Source organism: Pseudorca crassidens, chromosome 6, assembly GCF_039906515.1.
Source record: "Pseudorca crassidens isolate mPseCra1 chromosome 6, mPseCra1.hap1, whole genome shotgun sequence".
Taxonomy (NCBI): Eukaryota; Metazoa; Chordata; class Mammalia; order Artiodactyla; family Delphinidae; genus Pseudorca; species Pseudorca crassidens.
In genome coordinates, this window is record NC_090301.1 from 124,724,182 (window position 1) to 124,746,425 (window position 22,244).

General features: G+C 47.5%; 1 protein-coding gene across 6 annotated transcripts; it reads right to left on the reverse strand.

Annotated features, from left to right (window-relative positions):
* Positions 1-1,439: 1,439 nt before the first annotated feature.
* On the reverse strand, positions 1,440-21,998 carry AMMECR1L (AMMECR1 like). 6 transcript variants are annotated; one of them, XM_067742294.1, is made up of 10 exons: positions 21,693-21,711; positions 20,072-20,181; positions 14,870-18,717; positions 11,645-12,089; positions 9,496-9,606; positions 9,077-9,191; positions 8,331-8,421; positions 6,975-7,091; positions 6,723-6,819; positions 1,440-5,034 (listed from the first exon to the last, which is right to left on the reverse strand). In XM_067742294.1, the coding sequence occupies exons 4-10, from the start codon at positions 12,049-12,051 to the stop codon at positions 4,923-4,925; spliced, it is 1,050 nt and encodes a 349-aa protein (XP_067598395.1). In that variant the 5' UTR covers positions 12,052-12,089; positions 14,870-18,717; positions 20,072-20,181; positions 21,693-21,711; the 3' UTR covers positions 1,440-4,922. The 6 variants fall into 6 exon arrangements, with proteins under 6 accessions (XP_067598395.1, XP_067598394.1, XP_067598391.1 ...); XM_067742293.1 differs by lacking the exons at positions 6,975-7,091; positions 14,870-18,717 and adding an exon at positions 5,750-5,803 and having other exon boundaries at positions 21,693-21,997; XM_067742290.1 differs by lacking the exon at positions 6,975-7,091 and having other exon boundaries at positions 21,693-21,994.
* Positions 21,999-22,244: the final 246 nt, after the last annotated feature.

Below are 22,244 nucleotides of genomic sequence, written 5' to 3' on the forward strand. Positions count from 1 at the left end.
CCATCATAAAAGACAGAAAGTGGCAAGGGGTATGAGAGATATGGAAGGATACAGAGAAAGAGGTCATTATGCTCCTCAAGAGCTACTATGGTTCTTTATACTCTATTGGCTCAGGGTCAAGTTCTTCAACCAGCCCAGTGAGTGCCTTTCAAAGGCAGATATTCAAGCCAAGGTCACAGACCCTAGATTGATCTGGAAGCAGCTTTACAGCACTTCCTCCACCCTCAGTCTCACAAGAACCACCGATCTCTGACCACATGGCTTAGTTCACGTTTCAGACAACAGAATGAGTTTAAAATGGCAAATTTTGTGTTATATATATTTTACCACCACCAAAAACAAACAAACAAAAATGGAATTCCATGCTGTGTAACTGCAAATATGGAATACTAATCTCTAGAACTATAATTTCTCTTGAAGGAACAGAATTCCTCTCACACACCCCAGTTATTACCAAAGTCTGTGTTTAACCAGTTGTTGTGATCTATTTCCAAAATTATCATCTAACCCTGACAGCGTACACCTGTGGCCAAGTTTTAAGGGCTTCAGAACTGGGTATGTTAAAAAAAAATTTTTTACATCCTTGCAAATAAAAATTCAAACCAAGACTGACAATATCAGCATATGGATGTTTGTAAGGTTTGAAAAATTATTCCTTGCCATTTTCTCCAAACACACCTCATCCTTTCTGGGCCATCCAAAAGCAAGAAACATTTTCCTTTAGGTCAGACCACACCAAAGTCCCAGGGTCTTTGTTTGGGTTAACCTCACCAAATGACATCTTAAATTTGAGCATCCCCCCCACCCCGGAGTTCAGGTTGTAGCTTTCTGGGCAAGGTCAGTTTCACTGGAGAACCTAATGAGAACTATGAACCTTCTTTCTAGAAAGATCCGAATTTTAAAGGGTTCACAAACCTTAGTTCAGAAAAGTTGGCTCAAAAAACCCAATGGCATTTTTATGTAATGGCATTACATAAAAAAAAATAAATAAAAGTGCAAGGTTATTGGGTATCATGAACACCACACACAAACATGCAGGCTGAATAAATATGATCTGGTTGGCTGTCTTTAAAAATAAAATGACTAGGGGCTTCCCTGGTGGCACAGTGGTTGGGACTCTGCCTGCCAGTGCAGGGGACACGGGTTCCAGCCCTGGTCCGGGGGGATCCCACGTGCCGCGGAGCAACTAAGCCTGGGCGCCACAACTACTGAGCCTGCGCTCTGGAGCCCGCGTCCACAAGTGCTGAGGCCCACGCTCCTGGAGCCTGTGCTCCACAACGGGAGAAGCCACCGCAATGAGAAGCCCGCGTGCTGCAACTAGAGAAAAGCCCTCGCGCAGCAATGAAGACCCAATGCAGCCAAAAATAAATAAAATTTAAAAAAATTTTTTAAATGACTATTACTACTATTCAAAAAAAAAAAGAGGCAAGACAAAGAACAATTTTTACCCATTATGATTTATTCTCTACAATACTTTGTTAAAGAGTTCAATGATTTGCACTCAGAAGTTATATAGCCAAGAGGCAACCAAGTGTAATACAAAGAATTGGTCTAAAGTCTTTGCACTGAAGGCCATACAAAGTCTCTTGCTTCAGGGAAATAAGAATGAAAATAAACAAAAAGAACAAATAGCTCCCTAGGCTCCCGAATCTCAATAGAAAATAACATCAACAGTTAGTGAAATTGTAGGTGTTAACATATCACGGAAAACAGATCTTGTGCAAATATTAAAATTAACACCCAGGACTTTTGTACAGATGATATTTATTATAAACAATAAAATATATGTAATGTCTCAACTACAAACCTTTCATGTTGAAAGGGTCTCTAACATGAGTTGCTTTTTAATATCATGAAGCGAAAAAGTTTAAGAACCTCACAGTGGAAACAATCCAACACCGACGAACTCTAGTGATCAGACATTCTCTTTTAGTTAATGGAGAACAAGGACAATTCGAAATTACAGAGAATGTCCTAGCTGTGGGTATTATGAGACAAGCCAACCTTCCAGACCAAAAGGCACTCACAGCTAGGGATGAAACGAACTCCGAACCAAACCAGCCAAGGTGGAGCTGGTTCCTTGAAAACAGTGGTTACTGTTCAGCTTGAGCAGCCCAAGGACAAAGGAAACACCGAGCAGAAAAACCTTCCCTTCTCTTCAAACCCACCACTCCCACTACGTGGACTGGCCGCCCTCATCACTGCTGTGGTCAAGCACGTGGAAGGCAGGTCAGTTCCAGTTCGGAGCTGTCATCTCCCTACGCAAAGCTGCCACGTGGATGATCCAGACTTAGTATTTTTCCTGAGAGCCACCTGCCATACATCTTCAGGAGGTGACCTTGACCGTATACTTCCAGACCACTTCCTGACTAGGCTCCATTCGGGACAGACACTGACAGTGCCATTCCTCACGGGGCCAAACAGTTTTCCTCGGTCGACTCCTGAGTCCCCTCGCCAAGGCAAGAGGACCTCGAGCATCTCCACTGCTGGGCTTGGATGGGGGCGTGAGGGAATGTGCAGGGAGTCAGGCTTCTTCACTCCAGAAAGTGGAGAGAGCCCACGGAGCCCTCGTCAGTGTGGTGCTGGGCTTCAGGAGCCCGATTCTTGTGCACTGCTATTTCCCCCCCCCCATTTCCTGGGTTTTAAAATCTTCTGTTCATTTTCTTAAATGGCAGGTATCCTACCCCACCCTCAATAAAATAAAAAAAACATACTATACGTTGGGGAAGACAAATAGGGCAACATTTCTACGAGAAAAAATAGGCTTGAAAGAGCATGGCACTGAAAATGCTTGCATGACCAGTCTCACTGAGCGTGCTCAGGGGTGAAAGTTTAGCACCATTTTTTTTGCTTTTTTTAAACTTTAGAAATTAAACACAACTTTCAACATAGAAGACTTGAACAGGAATGAGTGTAGCCCTATGTATCAATACTGTTGTACAAATTGGAGGTGGGCGGTTTAGTCCAGAGCTGCTGACCACCCTGACATCGATCCATGGCACCTAAGAGTAACTGCCGTCACATTTATTTGCAACAAGACATTTATTATTCTCAGCAGCAGGAAATCACGAAACAACCCCTTCCTCTTTGGGAGCCTGTTTTCACGAACACCGCGAGGGAAAGGCGGCGGCGTGCAGCAGCCCAGCCAGCGCATCCAGACGTCAGCCGGCGCTTCCCTTGCCCGTTCCACACCCTCGCCAACAGCAGAGGACTGTGCCGAGCTCACCTGCTCACCCTTACCCATCTCTTCAAGAAACGAGACAACTGTGCCTAGAATGGCACGTGTGTCGTTCCTCAGATTGTGCCTCTGCTCCCCCTCCCCCGTTCCTGGCAGAAGCAAACCCCAAAGACCCTTTGACTTGAACATCTGCCCATTTTCGGAAAGCCACACCACTACCACATAAACATTAAAAATAAATTAAATCAAAATATTGTGTTCACTGGGTTGACACCCAATCCGCGTCGAGAGTTCTCTAAACACGTTGTTGAAAACCAGTGTATCACCCGTAGGGTCCTTTCTTCCAAGTGGCCACCTCTTCCTGTGAATCATTTCAGCAGTGCCTCTGTGACCATGTTTTCAAAGCGTCTTCCAAGTCCCCAGCTTCTATGAACTTTGCCACCATATGAGTGAAGAATAGGCAAGAGGGAGGAGAAACTTGCTGACAGGTATTTGGAATCAGCAACAACAAGAAAGGGAAATATGCCACCTGAAAGGATGAATGACCTAGAATAAAATGAGCTATTTGGAACTCTGCCATGGTGGGGTAAAGATTCCCGGCATGTTAGGCAAGATAAAGATTCACCTTGTTTAATGACACAGCTTTGTTCTAAAGTCCTGTAAGGACTGTAACAGCAACAGTTTTCCCACTTCTACAGGCAAACTAGAAAAAGGAACTCCTCTGCTTAAAGGTCTCTCAGGATGTTTGCCGGAACAGAAAAACAGCTTAGAGACCCTGGATTCTCTCCTATGCCGACGTGCCCTTCTAGAGCCCGACCCAAGTGCTTGTCTGAACACCTCTGCCCTCTGAGAACCCAGATCCAGCTATAGGCACTGCCACCAGTAGAGGAGTGAGGTAGCCGGGTGGTAAGGAAGAGGTCTCTCCCTCGACACTGCATGCAGCGATGCCGTCAGGACCTCCCGCGGGCATCCCAGTCCATTCCTCTGCAGGCTACACCACAGCGCTCTGTTCGATACCAGGAGACTCAATGCAGGAAGAGTGCCAAAAAATCCAACTGATAGTGGGATGAGAATTAAAACCTTTGAGGCTAACTGAGCAATGAGAGCTGCAACGCCATCCAAAGGGCTTCCGATCTTGAGGTGGGTCTCTGTCCAGGAGCCGCAAACGACTCATGGTGCCCACGTTCGACCCTAACATGGCGTCCACTTACGAAGCATGGAGGTTGAGATCAACTCGTGGTATGCTATACACTGGAAGTTTAAAAAAAGGAATTTAAAACAACCTAAAAACGTTTCTTGTTGGTCTCCGTTGCCCAGACTGCCAGGGGAATACACCTACTCGATCTGGGGAGGCTGCAGGGGTGTGTGTGGGCTAAGCCTTCACGGACCATCAATTCCAGCTTCCACTGAGTGGCCAACACACAGGCAGCAAATCACCAGCGGCACCTGCAGCCAAGGTCTTCTGAACCCACACGGAATTCTCACTAGTCATGGAGGAGCCCCAATCCAACGGAACCCCATACTGAGGAAAGGCTGAGATAAGGCTTGGGCCCCTCAAGTTCTGTTTCATTCGATGTAACCCCGCCCCCCTCAGTCAGCTGGAGGCAGACTTGGCAACGGAAGCTAGCATCATAAAATGGTGCAGTAATAAAAGTAACTGGACCAGGAAGAGGAGGCATCTGCTCCAATGATGTCATAGCCATTGGTGGCCACGGGGGGGTGGGACTGGTCATGCAGCCGTGTGTCAGGAGTAATGATTGTAGAGGGGCGGGGCATGAAGAGCGCCATTCTGGAAACAGTGCTGTCGAGAAGCAATATATTCTGCATAACTGATTGTCACCTTCTCACTTCGGTACCTGTGTAAGGAAACAGGAAAGGGTATTAGGAACCCCAGATACTTCATTTTGTAGTCACGCGGCAGAGAAAACCAAAAGCTTATTCCACATTTTGAAAGAATAAAATGGAAGACCAAGAGCAATCTTACTTACAGAGAATGAAAGACGACAGCACAAGAGAACAGTGTTGTTATTACAAATGAACGAGATGGAAAAGCACACTCACAATTCACCCCTGAGAATCTGTTTTCTGCACATCCCACCTTTAAACACTTCATATGCTTATCACCAGGCTGCTCTTAAGCAATCTGCTACTAGGGTCTGAGTGAAGAATTTCAAGGTCAAATTACATGGGTAGCAGACTGGAAGATGGCTGCACCAATGCCCAGTGTAAAACGCATATCTACTTTCAGGTTAAAATGTGATAAATTTGACAGAAATGCAACCTCCACTTGCAGAAAAGCAACAAACAAGTTATTTATAAACTAAAAGGGGCACAGATACCTAATTCTGGGTCAAATTCTGACGAAGCAGGTTAAAAGATCCTGGGGCTATAGAGGATGGGTCTCACTTTCCAGATGAATATGCCATATCATATCACAGGGTCATCAGAACAGAATTCATAGCACTTTGGCCTTGCTCTGGAAAGAGCCATGAGTCAGGATGCGAAGCATGGGGTGTTACAAACCTATGGAGCCTACTACAGACCACAGGAGCTGGGTGTGACAATCCTTACCCAGAGCCATCTCTTTCCCACTGTAATCACTCCTCCACTGCAAGGTGATTATTCCTGAATTTTGACAGGGAAATGGCTGTTCAAATAAATTATAATAATAATGATAATAATAATGCTTTGTATTTGAAGATTTTTCTTTTTTTTGGAATCCAAAGCATTTCAAAAACACGGGGTTATCTTCCAGATAGACCTGTGAGGTTACGATATTGATTATTCAGCATTTCACAGATGAACGGGCCAACGGAGGTCCACAGAAACCCCACAGAAGCTAAACCTTTCAGTGTTTCCGAGTTCAGTAGGGATGGGAAGAGGACTGACATCTACTGACCACCTACTACAATGTTGCCTGGCCCTGGACTAGCACTTCTTCATACATTACCTTACCACACCCTGAAACGACCCCAAGGCATTATCATTCACCTCTTGCAGACAGGACATTTTTTTTTTCTGCTCTGAGAGGTGGAAAAACTGGCCCAGGTCACACAGCTAGGAAGTGGTGGAGCTGGGACTCAGAGTCCAGTCCATGCATATTTTCCTACACTAGGCAGCCTCCCCGTAGAAGTATTAGCCGCAAACAGGCAGAGGCGTTTCCTTGGAACTATTCCATCAACAGGCCACCTGACTACATGTGATGACTTCAACTGACCCTGGACTTCTGTACTGAGAGCCTTTTCTCCTGCCTTCAGCCTTCCCGCTCAGCCTCCCAGCAAGTGGGTCTGACAAAGACACCCACGACCTGCTTAGCGGCTACTCTGCTCCCACTGTGCTGGCAGCTTAGCCGTGGACATGCCCAGGATGCTGGGGAGTCTCTGCCTTTGCTGCCACTGCTTCCTCAGAGCTTCCACCTCACCCATACGTCTTCGGTTTAGAGACATTAACAGAGAAAATTTTTCTCTTCCCCTGTCTGTCAAAAGTATCCTCCATCCAACCCCAAGTGAATTAAAATGACAAGGAAAATAAGACAGTGGCTTACCTGGTGAGTTTGATGGTTTTTCTGAATTCACTGGTAATGGGAGCCTTAAAGCCACCTTTCCTGAGCAAGGAGTCTATCGTCTGGATCTGATCCCAGTCTGAGGAGAAGGCAGGCACACCGAGGTCAGCGCACAGCGACACAAGAACGGGCTGTGCTCTGACACCACAGTGACAGAACAGAAGCAGCCCCGTCTGCTGCGGGCGGAGCAAGCCTGGGCACTGCCCCACGTCCCTGGAGCCCCGTCTGCCTCACTGGCAGTCCAGGGAGAATCCGAGATGTGAGATGACGCCCGACACACGTCACTAATGGCTGTCCCCAGGCCCCCTGCTTCTGAGTCTTTCCTGTCAGATATGATCCCAGTATAACTATCTAGCAGCAAACATGGTCCCAGCGTAGACCAGCCTGTAGGCCTAGTGCTGTAACCAGGGCTGTTCTGGGAGAAGAGAGAATTCATACTCTGCGCTTGTATTCCTTCGTGTGGCCTTCCTTCGTTTCGATGATTTCTAGGAGTCGTTTTCTACTACAGAGACTTGACAGCAGGAAGGAAACTATTCCTTTAGGAAGGCTGCGAAGGTGTTTACACATCTACTGCTGTGTTGTTCTTGAAACATTTTCAACAGATATAACCAAATATATCAAACTGAAAACCAAAGAGAACCCCCTAAATTACTGCAGTAGGTGCCTTGATTTTTAAATTTTCCCAACCAGTTTTCAAATGGCAAAAGTGCTTGCTTATTTACCTATATTATCACCACATCTCACTCTCAGGAAGTAACTCCTGGTGTGCCTCCTTGGACAGAAATGCCAGATTTAGGATCTCAGTGAAGCGGTTAAAAGGCTTCCTCCTTTTTATGTCGTATCCTCACTGCTTTTGAAACAGTTTAAACACAACGACGACGGGAACCAACAAGGCAAGCCCTCTCCACAACATCAGTTCGCTGATACACTGAACCGGATATTTTTCTCTATTCCAGGTTCACACCTAACAGATACATATTATTTTCAAAACACAGACCAGTTCCAAGAAAGAAAGAAAACTGGGTCATACACCAGACTGCACGAGCAGCATTTTAAGGTATTCTTCTAACTATGCTTTGAAAGAGAAAACCTGCCTGACCCATTTCCTACCTTTCATGTCCCACTGTAAGAGCTAAGTAGCTACTGAGTTCTTTCAAAACACAGGAGAGATTATGTTCTGCATTCTTCCAATTATCACACTGTGTAGTAGCTCACGACCAGAAGGTCAAAACCCACTAATACGGGCAACCTCCCTTTACAATGAACTCCAGAATATGACCAAGTTGACTGCTGGAATTTCCCTACAGTTAACCACTGCAGTTTTGGGGGCCAAGAAATACCACTACTCACTGAAAGTACGTGAAACGAGCAGCTGGGCGTGGGAAGTCTTTACCCCTCTTCTCTTCCCAGCTCCTACATCTTTGGGGGAGTTTCTCGTTCTTTAAGAACTTGACAGATATGGGGAGAGGAAGAAAGGCACTCATCCTTAGTTACAGTTAGGCTGAAAGGCAACACACTCCACTCTCCTGCCCTTTACTTGGCAGCACTGTGAACTGTATCATTCACGGAAATTCCATGTGTCCAACTCACCTTGTTCCTTTGCAACCTCAGGTAAATATGTGGCTGTACGTTTGACGCCTTTTTCATTGACGAATTCAATTCGAATCCCATGGACCCCAACCTACAAAAACACACAACCGGTAAATGGCATTTACTCACTCTAGTGGAACTTCAATTATCCTCATATAAATCAACACTGCCCCTGACCAGCTTGACCCAGGGCTGAGAAAAGGGGAGGCTCTTGCCTTTCATGACTTACTCTCTCTCTCAGGCATGGAAGCCAAAGAAACTGCTGCTTTAGGGGAAGTGAGAGTCTACGTGCAGCCACCTCTCTGAGAGTATGGAGGCTACAGAAATAAATTCTCTCAGCAGTTCATCCAAAGATCTTGAATATTCCACCTTTAATCTACTCCATTAAGAGAACGTGCCACAGGGTTTTGATCTGGGCCCCTGACTCTGCACACATGGCTCCTGATAAGGGCTTACCACAAAGAATCAGGAATGTTCTCCTTTATCCCCATTCCTATTTCTTATTAGACATGGGAAAAGGATGTGCAACAGAGTAGACTGGGAAGAATGGGAGAAGAAAGCCTTCCCATTTCTTCCTACTTCTGATACTGCAGCACCTTTTCTGTCACCCAAGTTGCCTGCAATTCCTCCCAAGCTCAGCTTTCACATCCTCAGACCCTCGCTCAATGAAGGAGACACGTTACCATGTACTAACCCGAACCCAAATGCAACGAGAGACGCAGAGTTCCAAATGCGGCTGCTCTCACCTCCCAGTCCAGGTAATCACCGGCATCCTCAAAGTTAGTAAGGAGGGAGACAGAGCAGAAAAGCTTAGGCAGCTCCTCTCGGGTCAGGGGGGGGAATCGGCTGTCCTTAAGTGCACTGGAGGGGACAGAAAACACAAGTGAGGCTGCTCCAGGGTTGGGAGCCAACATCATGTGCCGAACGCTTATGGCTCTCGAGCTCTGCAGAAAACATCCACTATCCATCAGCCCGAGCATGCTGCCAACAACCTGACGCCACTAACTGCCTGCACTTGGACTGGAAGTGACTCACCGGATTAAGTCCCCTACATTTCCTGATTAGCCAAAAGAGAACACTCGGACTTCACCACTCAGAAGAGACAGGCAGTTTTTTTTTCCATTCTTGCCAATCATCTACCAGTCTTACGTGCGGTTGCCATTACCTGGTTAGCGTGTATTCCCTGAGTCCTGAATGAAGATTCATGGCTGAGAAGGTCCCAATGCAGCCACGAAGCCGCTTGTCCCGCCCCGTCTTCCACGTCACAAAGAGTGGACTGAAAGAGCAAGCACACATCAATCAGGGAAGAAGAAAGCCTCGGCTCCATCCCCGTTCATCTTCCCCTCAAGGATGGTTTCCTGAGCGGGCTGTCTGAAAGGCTCTGCCCTCTCTGCCCTCTCCGAGCCGCGCAGCCCCAGGGTGTAAATGGAGAGGAAATCGCCGCGAGGCACGAGAAGAAAGGCCCCTGCTCACAGCCTCACTCCACTCTACCACCACGTGGACGTGCCGTTTTCTTCTTCCTCTGCCCAGGACTCAACTCTTTCTTCTTCTAGTTCTCCATGTCTTTCTCCTCTTGTTTACTCTCTTTTCAGGTGTCTATGCTCCCAGTTCCACCTTCATGAAGACACACGGGGCCTGCACACCTTCTCCGCTCAACCCCACATCGTGCCCATCATTATTTCTGCCTCTCCTGCTCATAAATTCCAGAAAAAAAGAAAAAGTCTCCTCAAGAAAGCTTGTTCTCGGGGAATTCCGCGGCAGTCCAGGGGTTAGGACTCTGCGCTTTCACTGCCGAGGGCTCGGGTCCGATCCCTGGTGGGGAAACGAGGATCCTGCAAGCCAAGTGGCGCCGCTAAGATAAAATAAAAAGCTTATTCTTAGCAGAAGTTAACCACTTTCTAGGCCCAAGTCATGCTGCATTAGGCTACATCCGATTGACGCTGACAGATGTTTTAGGCAGAGGTTACAGGGCTGTCCCCTCTTCCTGAAATTCCTCCATATTCCTATGCCCTTACCTCTTTGATTCTTGAGTTAACACTTCTCAAAAGCAACTTAAATTTTTTAAGTTATCTAACTTTGATCATTATTACAAAGCAGGATCTCCCACCTACCCATCTTTTCCTTCCAGGAAAACACCTGAACACCACCAGCCAAACTTAATGTTCCAAAACCTGCTCAAAAACCCTTCAAGAATTCCACTGTCTCCACACCCTACACTGCTGCGGCCACCACCTACTCTTCCAAACCCACGTCCCTCTCCTGCAAGGGACACACCTGACCCCACTCAGATCAAGGCTTAGCCTCTCCACCGACTCAGTCCGGATTTTTCTGTTCACGGTATCGCACGGCAATACTTCCCTAAAGAGTGAGCACATTTTCTCTGCATTTCTTCTCCTCTGACACAATCACAGGAGTAACTTCCTCTCCACCTCTGCCCAGACGGTGTGTGAACACTATTTAGCTTCTGTGTGTGATCTGCCAACTCAAGTCTTCCGAGAGCAAGGACTGTTTCTTCATACTCCTCCATTCCCTGCCCAGTGGGGCTATGCACCGCCTCAGTATGGCATTAACAGTCGAGGAATGATGATCAGTCAGTGAATGCTCTAAAAGCATCTCCTAAAAAAATAAAAATAAAAAAGCAGCAGTGCTCTTTAAAGCCACCTCAAAGCTGCTTCCAATTGAGAAAGAAAGCATTGGCATGAGCATCTTCACTTGACTTTACCCTTTACACACATTCCTTATTAAAGTCATTGACACCTCGAGGGGACTTGGGACAAATAACAGAGTGTTGAACTAAAAACAGTAAAGCAAATTCTGACATTCCTGGTGGGGTGCCGGCAGCCCCATGGGACTGACAATGAACCAAGTGAGGGGACCCTTGTTAAGAGCATCTCAGCTCCCACTAAATGAGCTCCTAGTCTCCCACCTGGCACCCAGACACTGGCAGGTCACTTGGGCTTCAACGGTGCTCGGGTCCACAATGGTGTGATGGTGTGACTTCTCCACGTGAGAGGTTAAATGACCTACCCACTGCCATTTGAACCAACAGAAGACCAAGAACGAAACCCTCCTGATTCCCGGAACATTACTTTGACAAGCCAACCACTCCTGCAAACACAGCCTAGTGCCCTTCCATTACTGAGCCCAGTGAGTGTTCTAGACATTGGCTGCACGTTTCTCATCATCCTATTCCCAACAACCTTTGCCCAAATCATGTTAAGCTTTTTGTAAGTAGCAGACTCTCTCAAGAGAATGCCCCCGACAGAGGCGTCATGCCTTTCTCACCATCCCCGACACGCGACCGCTTTACTCACTAGGGGTCATTGGTGAATCTAGGAAGGCGTGGCTGTGGGAAGCCGTAGAGGTGACAGTAGAGGACGTCGAAGCAGTAGCAGCACATCTCTGCGGTCACCACCAGATTCTTGGTGGTGCTGGCAGTTCCATTGGGCCTGGGGAGAGGGCTCAGCGCTCCCGATGCGGGGTTCATCCGTGTAATGGGAGGGTTTCCAGGTCCCAGAGTTAAGTCCGACACGTTCTCGCGACCACCGCCGCCGTCCACATGCTGGTGGTTCTGAAGAGGCCCCGCGCTGGAGCCGGGGACGGCTGTGGACTGGCTCCCGTGACCGTGCGTCCCACCTGCAGACAGCTTAGGCTTCTTAACCCCACAACAGCCTGCTGCCAGCTTGGGCTCCAGTGGGGGGACGCAGCGTCTTTTTCCCATCCTGAACCAGTGCTTGAGGTCTGGAATGCTGCGGAACCCTAACCCAGAAGAGAACATGCAAGCATTAACTCAAATGGTTAGCCGCAAGGAGAACACAAAATTCAAAGAGAAAGGGTCTCCATGGAGAGGGTAGGAGCCATCAAATTCTTTCTTGCCCAGGTCACATTGGTTGCAAAGGGTGGCAGACCAGTGGGCTAGAAGAGACCCTGAGTTCCAGACCGAAGGCGCCTAACCTCTTCCTCAGGGGGAGCTGTTTTCCATTTTCCATAAAGGTTATCATCGCCACGGACGGAGGCAGGCCACAAGCAGCTCCCTCTTGCCCAGGACTCCCTGGGCAGAAAGAAGGGTGGGGTGGCAGCCAGCGTGCAGCTGAATGGGGACGCTTCAAAACCGACTGGAAGACTGCACTTGACCTGTCAGGTGCCTCATCAGGACGCTTTCTCTACCTTTTTAGAGGCTCCAAACTGAACCACCCTATTTTTAAAGAACCCCAGAGGAACTTTCATGCTTTTCCTTGTTTTTTTTTTTTGTTTTTTTTTTTGCGGTACGCAGGCCTCTCACTGCTGTGGCCTCTCCCACTGCGGAGCACAGGCTCCGGACACACAGGCTCAGCGGCCGTGGCTCACAGGCCCAGCCGCTCCGCGGCATGTGGGATCTTCCCGGACCGGGGCACGAACCCGCGTCCCCTGCATCGGCAGGCGGACGCTCAACCACTGCGCCACCAGGGAAGCCCTGCTTTTCCTCGTTAACCACATCCTCTCCTCATTTTCCTCATCACTAACCTCAATTTCTCTGTGTAATTTTAGCCCCGGACCTCTGTGAAGATGAAAGGCAGCAGCTGTTCTGACGAGAGCACGCTTTCTAACACCGGGCTCCCCTCCCACCTTTCCGTCCTCACAGCTGTCCTGCACAGCCTTACTCATTTTCTTTGGTTCTCCTCTGAACTCACTCCAAGTTCTACACTTCTGTCCTTTCAAGACCCCATTCAAAAAAAAGCTACAACCTAGCAGAAACCTTTATTCACACAAATGACCCAAGCTTCACAGCCCTTTTGTGAGGCAGCCATTTCTGCCCTGTCATAGCAAGGCAGACAGATGCAAAGCCATCAGCTTAACCAAATGCGGCATCAGATGGCCCAGGAAACCGGAGAGCCCCAACTGATTAAGGGGAGGAAGGAATCTTTTTCCACTAAATTCTTTTTCTTAAAAAGCCTAAGGTGAAGATATATAGTTATAACATGATCAAGATCCTTTCTGTTGTCTGTGTCTGTAATCAGCAGGCTCAGGAAAAGCAATCCTAGTTATTTCAATGTTGATAATACCAAAGTTTGTAAAATTCTGCTGACTTGAGAAAAGTACACTTTGTTTTTCCTCAAGTCATTACCTGTTAGTTGTAGCCCTCCCACTCAAAAAAATATATATAATCCCTACCTAAAACTTTCCCTGTGGTTTGAACACGTAGCACACAACTGCCTTTTAGGCACTGCTCTACTGTATGGTATTTTGATTGTAAATTCTACAACCTTTTACATCAAATTAGATATGCACGTACCCATTTGCAATGCCGTAATTTCTACAAAAACAACCTGCCACTTTAGGTTGAATGAGATACAAAAATTTCACAAATATTGCTTATGTTCTTGATATATGCTGACCCCTAACAAACACACATTTTTGTATCTAAGACAGTTCTTCGGAAGATGAAAGTTGTCTCTAGCAGAGGAATAACAGCTTGCGTGCTTCAATGTCTGGCCTGAAACAGGGGCTTCTTTTTGAGAAAGCCTCACGCACGTGATGCAGTAAAACCTCCAATGACTAGATTGTTTCTGAGCACGGGTATCACTGCCTTGTTCGGACTGTTAAGAGAGGGAGCAGAAGATCTCGGTTAAAAATGCTGCCTCCACGCAGTGGTTGAGAGTCCGCCTGCCGATGCAGGGGACATGGGTTCGTGCCCCGGTCTGGGAGGATCCCACATGCTGCTGGGAGCCATGGCCGCTGAGCCTGTGCTTCCCGAGCCCGTGCTCTGCAGCGGGAGAGGCCAGAACAGTGAGAGGCCCGCGTACGAAAAAAAAAAAAAATGCTGCCTCCAGAGTCAAATGGCCTGCGTTCAAATCCTGATTCCTCCAGGATTAACCTCTCTATGCCTCAGTTCCCTCAAACTGGGAATAACAGGAGCACGTGCCTCATGGGGCTGTTAGGAGAACTGAGTTTAATATGTGTCAGCTGCTTCCATACAGCGTCTGGCATAGAGTCAGCTGCTCTTATCATCTGGGCTTATCATCTGCTCCCACCAGGATGGAAACTTCCGGAAGGCCAGGACTTCGCTGGGCACTCAGGGCTTAGAGCATCGAACAGGTGCTCTTTAAACAGGATTTCACTGAATCCTCAAAACCACTCAGCAAGGAGGACAACGTTACCATCATTTTACAAAGGAGGAAACTTAGGTTTAATGAGCAAGATAATCTGCCCAAAGCCAGACTGCCGCTAAGTGGCAGAGTCAGGATTTGGACCACAGTCCATCTGTAAGACTCCAAAGCCTGGGTCTTCCCACCAAACCACAAAGAAGAATAAGGCCTGCCAATAATATCCATTGGATTCAGTCCCCTTCCTAAGGGCATGATTAAAAAAAAAGAAAAAAAATCAAGGGTATACTAAAAACTAAAAGAATAGTTTGCAAAATCTTGCCAACAAAAATGGAGCAGGGAAAAAAAAAAACCTAAGCCCAAAGCCAGTATCTCCGCCATCCCGCTGACAATCATCAGTACCCCGCCATTGTCCCTTGACTCCACAAGGGATGGCACTGCCCTCTGAGCTCTTACCTGACTTTCCACCTTGTGCATAACTGTGTGCAGGGGGTTTAGGACACGTGTTGAATGAAGCAGAGGGACCATCTCTCGAGAGCTAGAGTTTTAACAGCACCAACAGGGCCCTGAGGCCCTGCCTCTAGAGAGTCCCAAAATTCAAAGAGGCAAAGAGGAGGGATAAAATAGGTTAAAGAAAGAAATCTTTCCTCATTCGCCTTACACCAAAGCACACCTGAGCGAAGGGCGAAATGTCATGAGATAGTGGCAACTCAGGTGTTTCTCTGCAGGTGCTATCAGCTACCTGACTGTGAAACATCCTACAACAGAGCAATAGAAGGGATTTTCAAACCATGCCAAGGCAGGTGAGCTCAAGCCTAGGAAGGTTCTGCCTACACATCACGTACAATCACCGATCTGCAGTGGGGCATGATCACAACTGACACCAAGAGAATACATTTAACAATTCCCCCTCCCCAACTATGATTTGTAATCTGTAGAACCCACCCAAATCTTGTGGTTCCTTAGGCCCGAGCTTTCTCTGGAGGCCACTAAGCAAACAATTCAACAGATATTCTCAGTTAGTGACCAAAGGCAGAGTTAGAGATGTTCTGCCTCAAAGATCGTCTATTAGAAGGCATTTCTTTAAAATATTAGAAGGCATTTCTTTAAAAATTTGTTCCATAGGGCTTCCCTGGTGGCGCAGTGGTTGAGAGTCCTCCTGCCGATGCAGGGGACGCGGGTTCGTGCCCTGCTCCGGGAGGATCCTGCATGCCACGGAGCGGCTGGGCCCGTGAACCGTGGCCGCTGAGCTTGCGCGTCCGGAGCCTGTGCTCCGCAGTGGGAGAGGCCACAGCAGTGAGAGGCCCGCGTACCGCAAAATAAAAAAAAAAAAAAAAAAAAAAATTTCCATAAATTTAAATCTATAGAAAATTTCAAACATATGCAGCCTACTTACTCCATCTCCCCACCTCCTACTGAATTTTTAAGGTTTGTTTTTAAAGGGACCAGTATTTTACCTATCTGTCAGCGTCAAGCAAATGTTAAGTGAATGACAGGAAAGACTGAAGGTGCTGGCAGTGAGTACTTTTACTTACCATATCAACCTCAACCTATCAATTTCATCAAGTTCCTCTTTAAAGTGAGACTCTTCTAACCCCACGCCAACAAAGCGGGCATCTCACCACAGCTAAGTGTCCCGGACTCGGCTCCCGGGACTGTCCTACAATGGCCAAAGACACATTCATTTCTCCAACCGCTCGGCTTCTGAGGGCACAGTGTGAGATCCCTCAGAATAATAGCATTTCAGTACAGCAGACTAACCTGCTGTCTGACCAGCTAAAAACAAACACCCCAACGGCACAGTCTACCTCTTCTAGGACTGTGTGCATTTGTTCTCACTCTTCCCCCAAACCTCGTAAACACTACCAGCAATGGCGCACTGACCATAGTAGGAGCAAATAAACGTTACTCCTGTCAAGCTGGTTCATCTGAAGCAATTGGAATCAGGCAAAAACCCTTGCTTTGTAAACACATATACCACTAAGACCTTCGGAGCCTTCAGCTGGTTACTCTTTCAAAGCTAAACTCAAGGGCCACTTTCAGGGCCAATGGCAGTGATGTCATTTTCCTACTGTCTGTCCACTTTAGAGCGAACAATGAAAAAGAACTAGTTAAAACTGGATTTCCACCAGATGGAGACAATACCCACACTTCCACAAAAAGCTGGAGGAAATAACAGGAATCACTGTGTTACCTCTTAAGACCGCCTAACCTAGCAAGTGTCAAATGAAGTAAAGTTGCTCTCAGGGTTCAAAAGTCACCACACCCTTTACCTGACATGCAGTATTCAAGGGGTCCTGGCCTTCACGAGGGTGCACAACAAAGGCACCTCTCCGGCCCCCTCTGTGGGAAAGCTGAGCAGTGTGTTGTTGATCTGGGCCACTTAAATTCCAGCCAGCCATGAACTCACCAACACCTTCGGTCTCAGAGGCCGAGCCGCATCTGTGTTTTTTCTTTCGCAACACCTAACACAGCGTCTTGCACATGGTACACACACCAACGACCTTACCTACAGATCTCCCAGCAATTCCATTGAAGTTAGCCTTCCTAATAAAAAGAATATTTGTGGCACAACCTGACTTTTAAATACTCTTGTTTCACTGTGAGGTGCTGACTGTTGAGTGTGTCAGAAGCTGAAAAGTGACCAAAATACAAGTACCTATTATTATCAACAATGTCAACTCAGGGAATTCCCTGGCGGTCCAGTGGTTAGGACCCGGCACTATCACTGCTGGGGACTGGGTTCGAGCCCTGGCCGGGGACCTAAGATCCCGCAAGCCTTGGGGTGTGGCCAAAAAAAACAAAACCAAAACCAAACCAAAACACAACATCAGCTCTACTCAGCCCAAACCAAGGAATGGTTTAATTCATAGCAAGGTGGAGAGCCAACGTGGACAATTCATTCTAAAAAACACGTCAAATATCCCCTACAGTAACTTCTTGGTTTGGTTTATGGTGGTAGCTGGCTTCTTGGCTAAAACACAGTAACTGGTCAGTCCTAGACTTGGCCACAGGTGCTGTTTAACTGTAGGTTGCTCAAGGCTTTCCTTCCAAAGGACACACCTAGTTTCTAAACTGCACTTGAAAAGAATTTTCTTTTCTTTATCAAAGATGGGGCGCTTTAAGAGCTACCCAAGGGAGCATTATTTGTCTGGAGGGCAATTTACGATTTCAGGGGTTAATACACAACTATACTCCAATAAAAATTTTAAAAAAAGGAGTTAATACAAATGATGTCTCATAAATTGCTGATGTTATAAACATAAACAAGGTGTGGAGACCAGTACTGAGGGGAGGATGTGAGGACACCCTGACAGACGTGGCTGGCTGGACAGGAGGGCCTTCCTCCCTTGCTAGGGGTCCCTTCCAAGGCTCCTAAGTCCACTGAAAACAACAAGCTGGTGCCTTCCCAGAGCAGCTCCCATCTTCGGAGGACACAGCCCAGGCTTTGGGGTTACTGTCTAGGCTCAAATCCCCAATCAGACTTACCAGGTACAAACTCAGGCAGGCTGTCACATCTCTGTGGACCTGGGCTCCTGCTACCACAGAGGGCTTAGCTGTGAGCAATTCACTAAGACATGAAAAGCATCTAGCACTTCTCTGGCACAGAACTACTATTCATTAAAGTATCTGCTATTACTAATACTAGGACTACCTTTACCGATAAAAGCAGGGTTTGTTATATAAATAACATAGCTCTGAGTTCTTACAATTTCTAGAGGGATAAATGTCCTCATAATCAAATTCTATTAAGAACTACCATGTAGGCTCAAAGATATTATTTTTTAAAAATTTTTATTGGAGTATAGTTGATGTACAATGTCATGTTAGTTTCAGAGGTAGCGCAAAGTGAATCAGTTATACATATACATATATCCACTTTTTTTTTTTTAGATTCTTTTCCCATATAGGTCATTACAGAGTATTGAGTAGACTTCCCTGTGCTAGACAGTAGGTTCTTACTAGTTATCTGGTTTACATATAGTAGTGGGTATATGTCCATCCCAATCTCCCAAGTTATCCCTCCCCCACTTCTCCCCTGGTAACCATAAGTTTGTGTTCTACAACCGTGACTCTACTTCTGCTTTGTAGATACATTGAAAGATCATATTATTAACATGGGGTTATTACTCTAATGACCTTGATGCTTTTCCTCTTTGGAGAGACATGCTTCTAATAAGTCATCCACTGTTTTTTTCATTGTGAGACACCAGAAGATATAAGGAATAGTGGGCTGAGAGCTGTGCACAGTTCTGTTCTACAAGGGTCCTCTTTTAAGCTTGCAGCCATACACTAAAAAGAAACTAAATTTGTTGTTGTTATTACAGATACCTTGATATATATTGAGTACTAACAGAACTACTGAGTCAAAGTAGTTAGATTTCCAACAATAACCAGATTAAAACATCTAGAAGAGCCTGGAGGTGGGAAAAAATAGAGAGAGAGTCATCTTTTGAAGCCCCAAACAGCCTATGTGGGGGCATGACCTTATAACATAGAAAATGGATTTGGAAGGTAGGCAAAAAGCAAAGAAAAAAGAGGTCTCTGTATTTTCTTCTGTTATTATTTACTCTCCGGATGTCTATTCAAACCAAGCTTTACGCAGAAGGGAACAGGCTGCTGTTTCCTTTGTGACACAGAGTTGAACTGAAATTCAATTTAATCATTATTTGAGCAGTGAAACGGCACCTGAGCTATAATTCTGGCCTACTTATTATGGAACAATTCCAAGAAACAGATGAAAGACCCACAAACATTCTGGTCATCATTTCAAATAATCATTTCTACACAAAAGCCCATCATACACACATAAACAGCCAAAACATTTGCTGTGTGAAAATTTTCCCTGCGAAAAAGAGATCTACCTATACAATTGCTTCTAAAATTTACAGATTTAGAAAAATACACAGTACTATACACTTTCATGTCAACTTAGCTTAAGGAAAAACATGACCACAAGGAGTCAGATGCTCTGTTTTCCTTTTAGATCCCCTCCCTTTACTCTGTGAGCTATGGCAGGGTGCCAGATCCTTCTGGGCCTTGGTTCTTTCATTCGTAAAATGAAAATATTTGTCCTCTGCCTTCCTCACAGAGTGGCTGTGAGCCTCCAGTAAGATGCGAAGCGATCTGGAAAACTCTCTTACAAGTGTTTGCATACCGTTATTAACACATTTGAGGGGAACGCAGCAGTAATAAAAATTTTTCCAGAACTTGGTTTACGTGTAGACTTTTAATTATTTTTAAGAAAACAGTATCACCCTAGCAGATTCAGGGCAAAATGTTCCATAAATCTCTGAAGATTATACCCATGTGGAAGACACCCAATAACTGACCTTGACAGGAACTGCATTAACCTGCAAGTTATGATCTTTGTCTTTAAAAAATGCATAATTTGGGAAGCGGTGGGAGACGCGAAGGGTAAGTGTAATACTACACCACCATCTAGGTCACTCTAATGGGATTATGGAAAATAAACTTGTCTTTACATATAAAGAGAGCAAGTGGAAGGATTCATCAGCTTTAGGACACCCTCACGGAAGCAGAATAACAGAAGTGAACAAAGTAAACCTACATCCTAAAGTCCTAGCACAGGCCTAAAACGAAAAGAGAGCAAAAGCAACAAAATTCTAGTCTAAGTATGTCCAAGGTAATACTCACTGAAAGCAGAAAGTTTGTATTGCCAGGGGAACAGCTATAACAGAGGAGGGGAGCTATTTTGTCTCTGAAATGAATTTTCTTCCTTCCGATTCCATTCCTTCTTCCTGTACCTAAGATGGAAATGCAGGTGCAGTGAATGAACAAAATCAAGGCAGTGCCGAGGTAAGAGATGGTTTCTGAAAAACTACAACTCAACAGAGCAATTTCTAGAAAGAAAAAAAAAAGCTAAGGAACAGGCTTTCTTTAATTCAAAACATTTCAAAATCTAAATATAAGGCAGCAAGGGCAACCCCATGCACAAAATCATCTCATCCCTGGTGCCGTCACCAAGAAGGGTGGACGGGGGGATCAAAGGTTTTATTGAACCTGAACATTAACACACATTAAAACTTCCTCTACCACTAATTTAGACCAAAACTTGTTCTCAGGCCAAGATACACCATTTCAAGGTTCTCCACTGGCTTCAGAATACAAACAGATTCCCAAATCCTCTGCAAAGATGGTGCTGAAAGATTACTGGACAGCATGCCAGGGTCCTGAGGCCAGGCCATCTTGTTATCCCAGGTGGAGATGATAACTGTAGGTAAGAGTCACCCATCATACTCTTCGGCTGGCATAAATCTCTTCGTAATCTCTTCACCAACTCTCCCCCCCCCCAGAAGTAGAGATGTGAGTTATTCCCAAAGATGTAAACAGGAGACTCCAGGCCCCACCCACTCTATCCTAGGAGAGGACAGTGAAAGAGGATAGGCCCAGAGGGATAAGGGTGAGGGAGTGTGGCAAAGTGAGGAGTTCAGATCAGGACAGGGGATGGAGGAGGGCGAGGAATGAAGGGCAAAGCTCACAGCCTGGGAAGGAGGGAGGCATAAAACCCACAAGAGTGTCAGGTGGAGGGATGATGGAAACGGGGACTCTGGGTGGATAAGGAAGGACAGAATGAGGGTGGAGTTGGGAAGAAAGAGAAGAAGAGGCGAAAGCGTGCGTGTGAAAGAGAGTTCAGCAAGGAAAGGGCGAGATACAGTGGGGAGAGGAGAGGCCAGAGTGGGGAGGGACCAAACAGGCAGAAAGAAAGGTGAATGGTAAGGAAAAGGGGGTGGAAGGAAAGCGTGCGGCGCCGGGAGTAGTGGTGGGACGAGCCAGCGACTGGTAGGGCAGCGAGGGCCGAGCCGCGGGGGTGGAATCCAGACGTCGGGCGGGGGAGGGGGCGGTGGGACTGGGGGCGAGGGCCGCCAGGCGGCGCCGGAGACCACCAAACTTTAAACGACCCGAGACTGCTTCCTGGAGGGAGTGCAGAAAGGAGCTGGAGCCTCGCCCGGCCTCGCCTCGCGGCCCGGGGGCAGGGGCGTCCGCCCACCCCCCTCCCCAGCACGCCTCCTGACCCCCCCTGCTCCCGGCGGGCACACGCGGCCCGCAGGCCCCGCCTGCCGCCTCCTTTCACCGCCGCCCGGGAGCTCCCCCCAACGCTGTCCCGGGACCCTCTTCCCGAACCCGGGGGGGATCCGCTCCCCGGCCCCTCCGGTCGCCCCGGGGTGAGGAGGCCCGGCGCGCACGGCGGCAGCTGGAGGGAGGCCGGCCCGGCGGGCACGGGGGAGGAGGGAGCGGCGCGGACCGAGTTTCCCACCTTTCCTCCTGGCCCAGACGCAGCCGGGGCAGACGGAACCTCTCGCGCTCTGCCTCCTCCTCCTGCTTCATGGAGCCATGCACCTGGGTGGGGGCTCCCGAGAGAAGCGGGCCGCGGGCGGGCCAGACGCGCGGCACGGACGGGGCGGGGCCAAGAAGGCCGGCGGGGGGGGCGGGCGGAGGAGGAAGCGGCGGGGCGGCGGTAGCGGTAGGAAAGAATTGCTAAAGGTATTCCCCGGGGCAGCTGGAGGACTGAGCCGAGCCGGGACCCGAGTCTTCCGGTATCCCAGCAGCCACCGGAGGCAGTGAGGTAATGGAGGAAGAATGTAGGGAGTCCTCCAGTGGTCCACACGCCCTCTAGCGAGTCGCCAAAACCATAGAGATTAGGGAGCCATCGGAGCACCACCCCGCTATTGTCACGTGGCCTGACTCCGCGCACTTTATTGGCTGGCGCCGACTCTACGGGATTGTATTTAGGAGGCTGCTTCCCAGTCTTCGGGCCGAGTCCCCGGCAGTTGGAATAAAGAAGGCGAGGCGGTGAGGCGCCGAGAGG